The 12919-nt window shown below is 39.3% G+C and overlaps 1 protein-coding gene across 8 annotated transcripts in view; it reads right to left on the bottom strand.

Moving 5' to 3' along the window:
- Positions 1–12919, bottom strand: part of EBF1 (EBF transcription factor 1) — a 272964-nt gene that overhangs the window by 24874 nt on the left and 235171 nt on the right. For all 8 annotated transcript variants that reach the window (XM_051794241.1, XM_051794242.1, XM_051794243.1 and 5 more), the window contains exon 11: positions 6096–6184. In XM_051794241.1, coding sequence (XP_051650201.1) covers positions 6096–6184 — 89 coding nt within the window. The remainder of the gene's footprint in view (positions 1–6095; positions 6185–12919) is intronic.

The raw sequence follows: 12919 nt of genomic DNA, 5'->3' as shown, positions 1-12919 counted from the left end.
TAGAAACATTAGTGGTAATCATTTTAAAAATGCTTGCATCCTCTTGCCTGCATGTTTAGCTGTAAATAATGCCGCAATAAAAAAAAAAAAAGCTTTGGAAAGGGGAGGGGAGGATGAAATGGAATAAATATTTTTTATTTTATTTCCAAAAGGATAAAAAAGTAATAGATGATCAGAGCCATATGCGTGCAAAATTCTGCTGTAAATGTACATATGCTATACAGTACGCTGTACTAACCCAATCCTAAACCTGGTAAGACAGCTTGCTAAAGGCTGCAAAGTCAATTTTGTACTACACATGCTTCATAAAAGATGAATATAAATGCATTAGTTAGACACGGTGAGCTAAATTAGAAGGTCAGGCAGGGCTGGAAGGGCTGAAATATCACACAACCAATGACTGTAATTACTCTTTTTTAAGTCTATTAAGTGGTGTTGTTCTATCAAGGCTCAGGGGTATAGGACATGAAGTACAAGATAAAGTAATGTGTATTTATTACTCCCACGGGATCAATTTACCAGATATTTTCAGCTCCATGGAGCAAAATACACAAATGCAGCCTTTGTTACTTTCTTCAAACTGTAGCTTTTTCCTTCAAAAACTCTGGTCCTCAAAGGGACCGTGTTTACCTGTTTGGTGTCTTCCTGCTAATTTTGGTATTTAAAACCAACAAGTATGAGGATACAGGAACAGTGAAATGTGGGGATCCCTCTTACAGGATGTTCAAACAAGTGGTTCGAGTTGCTCAGATGGAATGTGCAGACCAGAAAACCCAATCCCAGGCATGATTTTTACCCCGAGGCAAAACAGAAATCGGGAATGGAGAACAGTGCAGAGCTCCTTGTCACCATGTTAGCCCTGATCTATTAAAAGTTTTGTCATAGATTCTAAATTACACCATCTGCTCATTTGCTGAGTAAATGCTGACCCACTTATAAAGAAAGCTCACTGAAATGCGTGTGCACACTGTTGACCTTCAGAAAGGAAAGGGCTCCTTGCCAGCCATGTGTGTGTGGCTCTGCCCTTCAGCGAGATGTAGCTGTGGCTCTGTCCCTTATCTCCCTCATTTCAGACTCTTTGCAGATTCCCAGACACGCCTCTGACATCCACCACGCCATAAGGGTGATACTTTCACAGTTACCTCGGCATTTTGGTCATCTTCTCAAAAGCTTTGAAACTCTCTCCTTAAACCTTTTCAATAGGATAAATAAAATACCAAACCCCAAAAACCTACACAAGACCCTCAATCAACTAAATGCTCAAATTGTCAGGAAATTAAAAAAAAACAACACAACTGTTAAGGATTCAACACCAACGTTAACTCTGGTGTCACATTGTTATAAATTTTTGAGTGGAATGTAGAAACCTCCAAGCACATCCCATGCCCTCCGTGCTGTACAGATGAACTTCAACAGCTCCTCTTCACATGCTCCCCTTCCCTGCCCATACTTAGTATAAAAGTTTTCTAACAATTCTCCTGTTACACTGGGTGGGGATTAAAAAAAAAAAGTGTTTTCTTAGCTGAAAATTACTAACTTGGGTTAAAATGCCCAGTATGTTGAGTTAGCAGATGGAGATCCTTTCTGGAATTTCCATTGGGTCTGTGTGAAGCAGCAGACCTGAGCTGCCTTGTCTTCATTGCTATTTTAACCTCCAGTAGCAAGCCTGGGCCAACCACCCACGTTTAGAGACAACCTTTATTTGCAATATAAACAATACCATGTCACGATGGATAAAGGGCAGATCTGTGGGATTTCATATGGAAAAAGACAACTGCTTTTGCCAGTCACTGATTCCTAATAACCACATGTCTTCTATTAGTGTCCTAAACGAGGAGGTGGAATATGTTTGGGGGGGGTTAATGACTGACCAAAGAAAAGGAGCTGAAGGGAAGAAGGATCCTGGTTACCTGCTCTCTCTGCTCAGCAGGGAGGCCCCTGTGCATTAGAGAGAGAGAGGCTCCACTTTCATCTACATGAAGAGAAACCAGAAGTAAAGGTCCCTTTCAGGAGGGATAAGGGGTGTCCTAGAAAGCATTGAAGCAACAGACTGGGAAGGGAGAGGACGTCAGATCACAGAGGGGGTCAATGCAGTGACTTGCTTCTCAAACACAAAGTGAACAATCTTGGTGCTTAGTCTAAACACAAGTGATGAGTTGTAAGAGTGGTGAAAATGGCAAATAAAGTCTAGAAAATTGCATATAAAGAGGAATCGTTGCTATTAAATCATTTAGGATGGATGTGTTTCAAATCTAGCTCACAGTTGAAGCTGTTTTACAGCTATAGCTGCAGAGTTTTAACAAAAGTGCAGAATCGCAACGTATTTGCCAGGGATTTATTTTAAGGATTGTAGGGTGGTTATATGAATGAACCTTAATAGACTCAACATGTTGTTGGGATCTGAACTCTTCAGTGATCTCCACTTTAGTTTTGTACACAAGAACCAACAACACATGTTCATTTGTGTGCACAAATGGGAACACATGAGATGGAAATGGTGCACACACACGTGCAGGGTTATTCCTCAGCTCCACAGGCAGGCTCTCTACAGACTGCTCCTACAGGATGATACACTTTCATAACATTAACATCATGGTATTCCTTTTCACTTCTCCCCAGAGATCTCTTGTTTCCTCTGATCTGCCTCCTGTCTGTATTAGAAAGGAAAGACTACACTGCCCAGCACACTCCTGGTACTTGATCTCACTCCAAGCTTTGGGTGCTAATCCCACTGCCTCTTGTCTCTCCTCTTGGTGTATATGCTTGTGCATGTGGGTGTGTATGTACAGACATGCACATCTGCTAGTGACATCCCTCCACTGGCTGCTTTCCCTGACCTTCTCTGTACAAGGGAACAGGATTCTGGCTCAGAGCTGGCTCCATAGCCCAGCTGCCAACATCAGCTCCCACTCTTCTCCAGAAACTATATATTTCAATTCCACTTTAAATACATTTCTACATCAACAGTCAGTCCAGCAGTTCAAAGACCCTGGTTCCCAGGTGCTCCCATTCTCCTCACTATGGGAGGACATTCTCCCCTGGAATTTGGCTACTGAAGTACTGAAAAGGAGAAAAAAAAATAAACCTGGCTTTTTTTCTTTGCCTGCTATCAGCAGATAGCCAGAACATTTAAAAAAAAAAATTCATCTCAGGCATAAATAATGAGCACTTCTGAAAATACTGGTTCTAAACTAATAGAGATCAAACTTCTGAAATAGCCTCAATGGTTTTAGAAATGCTGTTAACTCATCAGCTCCGGAGGGCAGAGATGTGCTAACACTCAGTTGAAGGCCTCAACAGTTCTCCTTGACTGCAGGGATAAGTCACACTGCAAAATGCTCTGGATGGTCCATGGGAAGGACAACATGACCTTATGAACACAACAATTGTAACCATTTCTACTTCTTGAAAGATCTCTAATTCATCAGCAGTGTTTCAATGGAATAATGGCCACAAACCCTAGCAGCAATTAGAGAAATGTGTATTGTTTTATTTATTTAATGCATAAGCACAAGCTTTTTAATGAACAGAAAGTGATGATGCACTGGCAGGACAGGAAAATGGAGGAAAGGGTATTGAAAGCTTTGAACACTGATCTCCTCTCTGCTGCTTCTCTCAAACATTTGCCCTCTCTGCCCGTGGTTCCACTGTGGAAGCCATATGGCTTCCAACACTCTTCTAAGTAGCCACTGAGAATTGTCTATAGTGGAATACTGCCAAAGCCCTTCCTGGTTTAATGACATGGGGAAGAGCACTGTGCTGTGCTCACCCAGCACAGACTCACTGCGTCCTTGATTGTGATCCTGGAGTCAGCGAGCAATGCTGGGAATTGAACCATCAGTACCTCAAATACAGAAGTCGACATGTGCCAAGCCCTGCTGCATTCAGCCTCTGTGCATGGCATATTAATGAGTCTTGAACTTGAGGTCCAACCTTCAAGCTTGCATAGAAGGAATTACGCAAAGACAAAAAAAAAAGGTCCTCTCTTCGTCCTGTTTCCCTCTAAGCTTGCACAGTGTTTCTTCACTGAGTTTGTTCAACCCTTAAGCAGTAACCTTTTTTTTGGCCATAACATCATACCTCTGCATACATAACCACAATTTCCCTTGATTTAAAGATTTGAAAAAATAGCTTAAAAGACAGTCCAAACAAACACATTAAGCCAAGAGGGTGTATAGGGGACAGAGGACTCAGGACTAACCTTCATTCTCAAATGTCCTAAAATACCTGCTAAATGTTGAAGCTGGGATACAGAGCTAGATGAAGCCCTCTTCTGCCTACTTTTATGTCCCATGACACTGGGGAGTAGAAACATGTGGTAAGTCTCAGTCTAAATAGGAAAGAGGAGGGTGCTCAACCTGGTGGCTGCATTCCCATACCAGCACAGAGGAGCATTCCTAGGGACCCCGTTGGTGCCAGGGGTGTCAGAAAGGGGGTCCAATACCTACAGAGATTGGTGATGCACTACAACCCCCAGCTTCAGAGCCCAACTTGGAATTGCTCAGTCTTATTTTATTTAAATTTCCTAATTTAGATGAAAGTCATGGCCATCTACAAGTCAGCTGGAATGTCAGGTTCAGGAGTTTTGCAGCATTACTTTTGGGCCTTGCAAATACCTGGTGCATATTGAAGGCTGGTTTCTTCTTTTCTCAGAAACAATTTTTCTCCACAAGCACATTTGGCAGCAGATGCCCAATACAGATGAAAAAAAGCCCCTACAGAAGGATGCTCTCTTTCTTTGGAAAGGGTTGTACTTCTGGATGGAAATTTGACAAGCCATGAAAGCTGTGTCCTGCTGCAAATCTGTCCAAAAGTCAGGGAAGGGACAGCTTGCAGAGGGTGAACAGAGCCAATGGAAAATGTAACTCTCCAGGACAGCATGTTTCTGTGGTGGTAAGAGGGAAGGACAACACACCAGTGACCCCAAAACCAGAGTCTGCAGCCTTCCTAGGCGAAGATAAAAGACCGAGCAAGCCTGGTCTGTAAAAAAGTCACTCACTGAATTTTACTTCTGTCAAGAAATTAAATAAATTAATTTACAGTGTTCATGAAATCTCACCTTTGAAACACTTTAGAAATTTAACTATTTTAAGCCTACAACAATCCCTGATGAAAACCTACGGACATGTCAGGAAGTTACAGAAGAAAGGTCACAAGTACTACCCAGTCACAAAGGCTATCCTGGACACGCATTAATTCAACAATTAATTTGTTATGTGTTTCGGGTCTGCAAATTCACATCTTCCTTTCCATAGGGAGTGTTCTGTCTCCCCAGCTCGCTCAGTAACAGCCCTGATGTTAGAGCAGATAAAATACGTGGTGGCAGCTCCTCACAGACAGTGACTCCAGCTCAGAGTTCCTGTGGCAGCAAGCAACACTTTTTCAAATATCCCATCTCTTTCTCCAGTATTTCACAAAACTCACGGCAAATTCTTGCAAGGTAGCAAGAAGGGACCTGAGTGCAGTCCCAGACAGTGTTTTCACATATGTGAACTATGTTTTTTCTCTCACAGCTTTTACTTGACAGAAATCAACAAAAACCTCTCACTAATTTTCATGGGAACAAACATCACTTCACTACACAATGCTCTAATTATACTAGCAATCCTGAAATAAAACAGTACATATAACCATTATTATCCTAAACCAATACATGGTGCAGCAGCAATGGACACACATTCCCTCAAGATCCAAATAACTCGATTTTATCAATGGTGAAGCTCTCAGAATTATGCTGGCAAGTACTGCTGTGATACCAAAACCAAAAAGCATCATCCTCCTATGAATAAGCTGCTCAAGTCCCAAAAGAGTAACCAGAAATTTGTTCATTTTAAGTACTTCAGAACATAAGAAAGATTTGCTTTTAATGAAGGCAAAAGCTGTTTGAGTTAGCTGTGACTGAGAAGGGCATAGAAGTCTCCTAAGCCTACAGTGGAAGTTGCTGATTGGGTTTTCTTGGTCATGCCTCTGTTTCAGCTTATCTGGGTTGGGTACCAAACCAGGACCATCGCGTTTATAGAGTCTTGTACTTTCAGAGAAAAACATGCAGTAACCATCTTTACCATATTTAATAAAACAATAAACTTCGTGCTGACCTTTGGCAAGCGTTCGGGGTCACCAGGGTGCCGGGGGATAACCTTCTGTAACCTTTGGAAACCATAGTCAATGGTGGGTTCGTTCAGAGCTGAAACAACAACAAACAACATCGTGATGTGACAAAGGCATCGCAAGCGGCTCCGCTGGGCTGTGACAATGGGCAAAGGCATCGAGAGACCAAGGAAGGACCACAGCACAATCCCCTTTTACTGAAATCAGCACACACTGTGACATTTTGGTTCAAGCACTATTTGAGGTTGTTTCTGGGGCTTTCGTTCAAACAGCAAACCAAACCTTACCACTTCAGTTCCTACAACAAGGTTGCTGGAAAAAATTTGGGAATGTTGCACACATCTTCCAAATAGGAAGCAATTATTTTGTCTGAAAGGTACAATAAAATTAATTTGATAAATACTTTACACCCCATGTTTCATGTGGAGTTTTTCCTCCTTATACATTATGAGAAAGGTCCTTTGTGATTGGAAGACCAAAGTAGTAACTATTCAGGAGCCTTTCTTGTTCCAGACTTGATTATACGTGCAATGTTCACAGATGATTTTGTTGTGAAATACATGCATTTATCTTGGCAGAAGTTTTATTTTTTACTCATCAACACTGACTTCAGCAGCCCAGGCTCCAATCTGCACTAAACTGATCCAAAAGATTTAATGAATTAAAAAAAAATAAAAATCTATATTTTTACTTCATCTTTCTCTAGTCTTTGTCCAATGAAATGGAGGATAGGAATAGTGGAAGTGGAACACTGCATTAATGGAAGCTCTGATTGTGTCAAGCCTTTAAGCACATGCTTATCTGTAAGCACATACTTAAACCCATTTGCTTTCAACAAAGCAAATTTGAGCATATTATGTTTTTTATATGATTGCCTATAATTACAGGGGACTGCATTGAATGACCTTCTAGCTATATTTCCAGTCATATGATCACTTTAAAACTCAGATGTTAGTGAGACTTCAACATGTGCTTAAAATTTCCTAAGTGCTTTGGTGAACTGGAACAACAGTCAAGCATTCTTGAGCATCTCTAAACAACAGTGCATCTTGACTCTCCCATGCCAATAGAGATGGTGAAATTTTCCACAGCAATTTATTTGCAATTTTTTGAGTTAAATGGAAAAAAACAATTCCAATCTGGATTTTTATATTTTTAGCCTTTTTTTGGCAGAAAAAAAATTTTTTTTTTTCATTTTTTGAGTCACTTTAAAGTTTTTCTTATTGTCTTAGCTTATCAACTGCAAGCGCAATTATTTCTTGCACAAGATCTGCTTACTAATTTATGAATATATCTTACATCTTTATGAAGGTCTTATTATGAACTTTATTATGTGGCTAGAATGATGTTATTAGAGTATTGCAAAGAGATTTAGCATCAAACTATATATCCCAGTCTCACTTCTGCAAGCACCCTCATGTGGCTCAGTGTTGCTTATCCCACAGCAAGTTACACAGCTCCATCACACTGATCAACATGGCACATCCTGTCCATACTTCCACATTTTAAGTGAATAGATCATTTTTTTGTATTCCTAAAATTAAAGATCTTCATGTGATCATGAAACTAATATATAATCCCTGGCTTGTTTTTAATTAATTGGTGTGCCATAACAAGCCCACAAAACAATCCCTTTAAATTATTACTTTTTTTCAAACCACGTTTCTACAGCAAATGGTCCTACTGGTAACCAAAGGGTCAGATTTTTATCTCCTTCTGGACCTTCAGTACATCCCACCCCCATAAGCAAATCCAGCAATGCTACTGCAAATTGAGGCAGAGCAATGTGGTGTAGGGGGATGTGGACCTGCCCGACAGTGGTGAACCACAAGTGTGTGGCTGATGGGGACTGGCTGGAGAGGTACGTGGTCCAGCAGAACCTCAGCATTCCTCAAATATCAGAAAGGAATCTTCTGATCATATCCCAAAATTACTCTTGCAATATTATGGTAACACCAGATGAGAAGTCCTTCAGGATTCTACTTTCTGAGCTTTTCATTACCCCAGAGGTCATGGCATCCCTCTAGTCTCCTTGTTTGGTTGGAGTTTTTCCATGCATTTCCTTTCATTGGAAATATCTGAATCTGATCTTTTATTTATATTCAGGTCATCATATGGAAGGGGTAAGAATAAGGCATTTCCCCTGCCCTTTCCAGTTTTGGGATGGTGGAGCCTTTTTTCCACGATTCCTTTCACACCTTGACCTCTTGTTGCATAGTTTTGCAGAAAATATCAGTTTACAGTACCTTGTTTTGCAAGCCCCTTGTTTCATTACCTTCAAGTTACTTACAAGGCTTCTTGTGGATATGCTTAGTTTAAACCATCTTCGAGTTTTACAATAAATTAACACTATTTATATTTATTATCAAAATAACTGTTCACTGATAAGATAAAAAAAACCCTACAGTTCAAATTTACATTTCTTCTGCAAATATGTTCAAAGATTTTTAGCGTGGTTCTGCCAAATGTGTTTCTTCTCTAATTCAGTCTAGTTTATGGCCATTTTCCCTTTAGATCCTTTGGGAAAGTAGTTACTAAATTCTGCAGTATTATAAATGGAGGCCAGTTCTGAAATCCCCCCCGAGTTAGCAGTCATTTTCTCATATCTTCCCACACATTCAACACATTTGAAATCCACAGAGTATTTCCTCTGAGTATTTTCTGAACTAAATGACCAAAAAAAATGCTAACTTTATGGTCCAATCTCACAAGGCATCACACATCCTATGAGAGATAGGGAAAACTTTTTGCTTCAAATAGCTTCAGCTTTAGCTGAATGTTGGAGGGAGGCTGCACACAGCAATCTGCAGGATTGGGTCCTAAACTGTAGTTGTTAAATATCAGTTATTACTCTATAACTGTTCAACCCTTTCAATATTAGATAAATAGGAAAAAAAAAAAAAGAAAATCTTTAGTTGCCTGAGCATGTAACCACAGACTGGACAATATCACTCCTCCATTCCTTGTTCATTTACAGCCCAAGTCAAAAGTAATTAGTGATCCCTCAGAGAAACAGATCTGTTTACATACTTAGCCCCACCTTCAGCACTAAAGCCACACCAGTTTTGTGTCAGGAGCTGGCAAAACTGCAAAGCAAAGGGGATATTCTGATCTCCAAGCATTGCAGAAGAGCCAGAGCTCAGGCCACGGTCAGGGGCAGCTGATGGCCAAGGTCAGACAGCAGCTTCCTCCAGGGCTTTCCTCTGCCCCAGTACCTGTGACTGCTCTCTGCTGTTGAAGCCCATTCATAATAACACATTTCCCAGTGCTCTAATTCAAATAATGGGTTTTTTCCCCATGATTAGAAAAAAAGAATCGATAAGGAATACAAACTCTCTATTTGTGTTCTTGACATCCATACATTAAAAACAAGCTAACACATACGGTACTTAAAATGCATTCCCTTTACCCTATATTTTAAAAGTACTATTGAAAGTACTACTAACTTTAAAAAACTGTGCTAAATTCAAATAGGTCCCAAGGCTAATGGAAGCAATTTGTATACCAACCCAAACTGACTGGCCCACTTTTCAAAATACAGGTATGATAATCTTGTGGTTTTAAAAGGACATTTAAATTGAAAGACTGTGAATTTAGTACATAATTATACCAATAGAACCCTTTAACTTGTCAACTTGTAAATCTAAAAGGCTATCAATCATTTCTAAAGAGGAAATAAACCTTAAAATTCTTTGATTGACAGTGCTTACTTTTTATGTGGAAAAAAAAAAAGGAGTAAAGTGGCCAGAAATCCATTTACAAAAGTACATTGTTTTACATAGGTGAGTAAAAAGCCAATAATTACACCTCCAAAAGACATATAAATCAAGGTAAGTACTTTTCCCTCACTTACATATTTTAAGTTGCAGTAAACTTCAGGTAACTTTTTATTAAAATACTTTTAGAAATGCAAAGCTTATTGAAACCATTAATAGAGTAGCATTTTCATTTAAGCTAATATAATCATTTTTGCAAATACAAGATTTAAGCCATTTTTCTCCTTCCAAACAATAAACTTTCAGCCTGTCTCTTGTGTGAATTAACTAAAATTACACCCAGGTGTACAAAATCTGTCTATCTATCCTAGTGTATGAGTTAAGGCACAATATTTATTATTCTTACCATTTTATGAATTACTTCTTAAACCCTTGAGGAAGAACTTTCTTTCAAATTAGACTCTAACAGAATAAGCCATGAAGCTCTTTATTCAGCAAGTCTAAAGCCATAACTCATAAAATCTAAGGCTTTTAATCAAGAAAATGCACAATGTCAAAGGAAATAAGGATGTGTACATTATATTCATCTTTTCAAAGTCCAAATTATTTTTCAACAAAAATGCTGCTTACGCCTGTGAGAAAAAATGTTCCCATCATACCTACAATTTCAAATTCTTCACAAATAATTTTAATAACCACATGTAGATAAGACACTATCTTTTAAAAGTCTCTTTTTTTTTAACTAGTCAGTGGAGAGCTTTTTTTAATATTTCACATAATGAATTCCTACTGTGTCAATAAAGCTTTGGTCATTAATTGAATGACTGTCTGATGTATCTGAGAGAGGAATTTGTTTCTCTGGCCATGCTGCCAACTTACAGCAGAATGATCGACACTTAATATCAGCAATTAAAAGGACCTGTTCAAATATCATATGGAATTCGTAGCTTGGGGTAGTGTAGGAGAACTCTTCACCAAGGAAAACTCATTCAGCAAATGCAGAGAGTAATTGAATTAGACACATTTTAACATTATTATTCAAAGAAAAATAAACACACGCTACATAGAAGCATTATGGAAATATTCAGAATGTAAAACATATCCAGTTAATTTGTTTCCCATGCATTCATGGTTTCATTTATTCCTTTTATTTTTCAGTCCTTGTTTCTTTTTCATTCTATTTGACCCAGAACCAATGAGAAAGCAGCACTTAGACCTATGAACTTCCCTTATGCTTTTCTAGTGGAAAAGGCTGCAAGGAGAGGGAAAGGACTCTAAGGGCTCAAGTAACCAAAACCAAAAAAAGGTTGAAGACTACAAACAAATTTGCCTCAGGTCCACAGGTCTGACCGTCCCTGTCTGAGAGGAGAAATCTGGTCTTGATTGTTTTAAGTGAAACACTCAGGGGAAGGCTGTACACACTGCTGAGAAATAGCAGAATGGGGTTTGAGCAACTCCAACTGAGAGTAGTCACAAAAAAGTTGTGGCTTTCAGCTCCTCACTGTTACCGAGCACGGACTCTCTGAAGGATGGAAGCAGGAGCTCCTGCCTCTTGCTGAGGCAAGATGTTGCCACAGAGCTGATCCGGGGTGTTTGCCTTCACTAACATAGAGGGCTTCTGTTTCCCAACTCTGGTTGATTTCTTCTACAAACCCCTGACTCTTACAAAATAAAACATTGCCTCTAGAAGATGGGAATAGAACAGGAGAGACCATAGTAATGTTAAACTTCAGGTGCTAAAATGCCTTGCTAACGCCCTGCATTACAGCAATGATAACGAAAGATGTTACAAAGCAATATCTTGACACATCGGGCTGTAAGCAAACCCTACCCACCAACTCTTATGCATAGTGGCCTCTTTATTGCTGGTCTACAAATACACCAAAAAAAAAACCCACTTCAAAACCCCATCATCAAGTGAAAAAAAGTCTGTTTTGCAAATCTCTCAAAAGAAAAAGACTTTTCCTTTGCTAATTAAAGTTCCTTAAATGAAAACATGCAAGCATTTGAGCTAGTTGTTGTTGTTGTTGTTGTGAATTTGGCTTGCTTTTTTTAAAGTTTTCTTTCCACTGACTTTCCCTGGGGTGTTTATTCCCACAAGTGATGGAAAACGGAAGTGGGTGGGACAGCAAGAGCCTACACAGAAAGGTCTGAGCTAGAAAGGCCCTTCCAAGGCTAACCCAGAATTTCCTTGCTTTTCTGATCTCACTTTAATCCCTCACTTAAAAATGCTCTTGTGCATTGAATTTCCATTTTTAAAATCAAACTGTGACATTGTGTCATTTTTTTAAATTAGAAATAGGGATATCTGAAAAAATGTAATTCCTACATTTTATTGCCATTCAATGGCCCAACAGACACCACATGCATGTGTCAAGGAATAAGAAAAATGAAGAGCTGAGTCAAATGACAAATCTAACACATAGATCTCCTGAGTTTCCCTAGTGACTGCTCTTTACTTGAACTAAAAATGCAATAGACCAGTGTTTGAGGCAGCTCCACTGTGTTCATCAGTGTTATTACAAACATGATAGACAGCATGATATTTTCTTCCTGAAAACAATTTTTCTTCAGCAACTAAGAACCAGAGGATTTATTCCCTTCCCACCCAGCCCACTCTCTGCCACCAGTGGAGGTGCTGAAGATGCAAGGAATGCATGTCTTGAGCCCTAATTTTTTATGAAAGCTACAGGATGAAATTACTAGATTTGCCTAGCAAGAATCATATATTGGTTTCTCAAAACACATTAACTCAGAATGTTCACTCTTAGCAACCTGCAAAAAAAAAGTCAAACAATTTGTGAGCTTCACAGTTTCTTCTTCCTCTGACTGCACTGACCTCTTGTCTAATGGGGAAGATTTGGCCTTAAGGGAGTCTGAAACAGAGTCCAGTTTCAGGCACTGGAATTTAAACATACCAATTTCACAACAGGCTGGTAGAATTCACTGGGGATATGTATACAGAGGGACAGAAGGAAATTAATGCATGTTGGTTACTTCATCATTTAACCTACTTGTCTAGGTTAATTGATGCACCTTTGACTGTTATTATAAAAGGCAAAGAAGAGCATTTACACGTGAATATTTTCCAGTTT

Source organism: Manacus candei, unplaced genomic scaffold (genome assembly GCF_025592945.1).
Source record: "Manacus candei isolate 608988 ecotype Guabito, Panama unplaced genomic scaffold, ASM2559294v1 h1tg000037l, whole genome shotgun sequence".
NCBI classification, from domain to species: Eukaryota; Metazoa; Chordata; class Aves; order Passeriformes; family Pipridae; genus Manacus; species Manacus candei.
The sequence above is the reverse complement of the archived record's forward strand: the minus strand, read 5'-3'. Positions and strand labels throughout refer to the sequence as shown.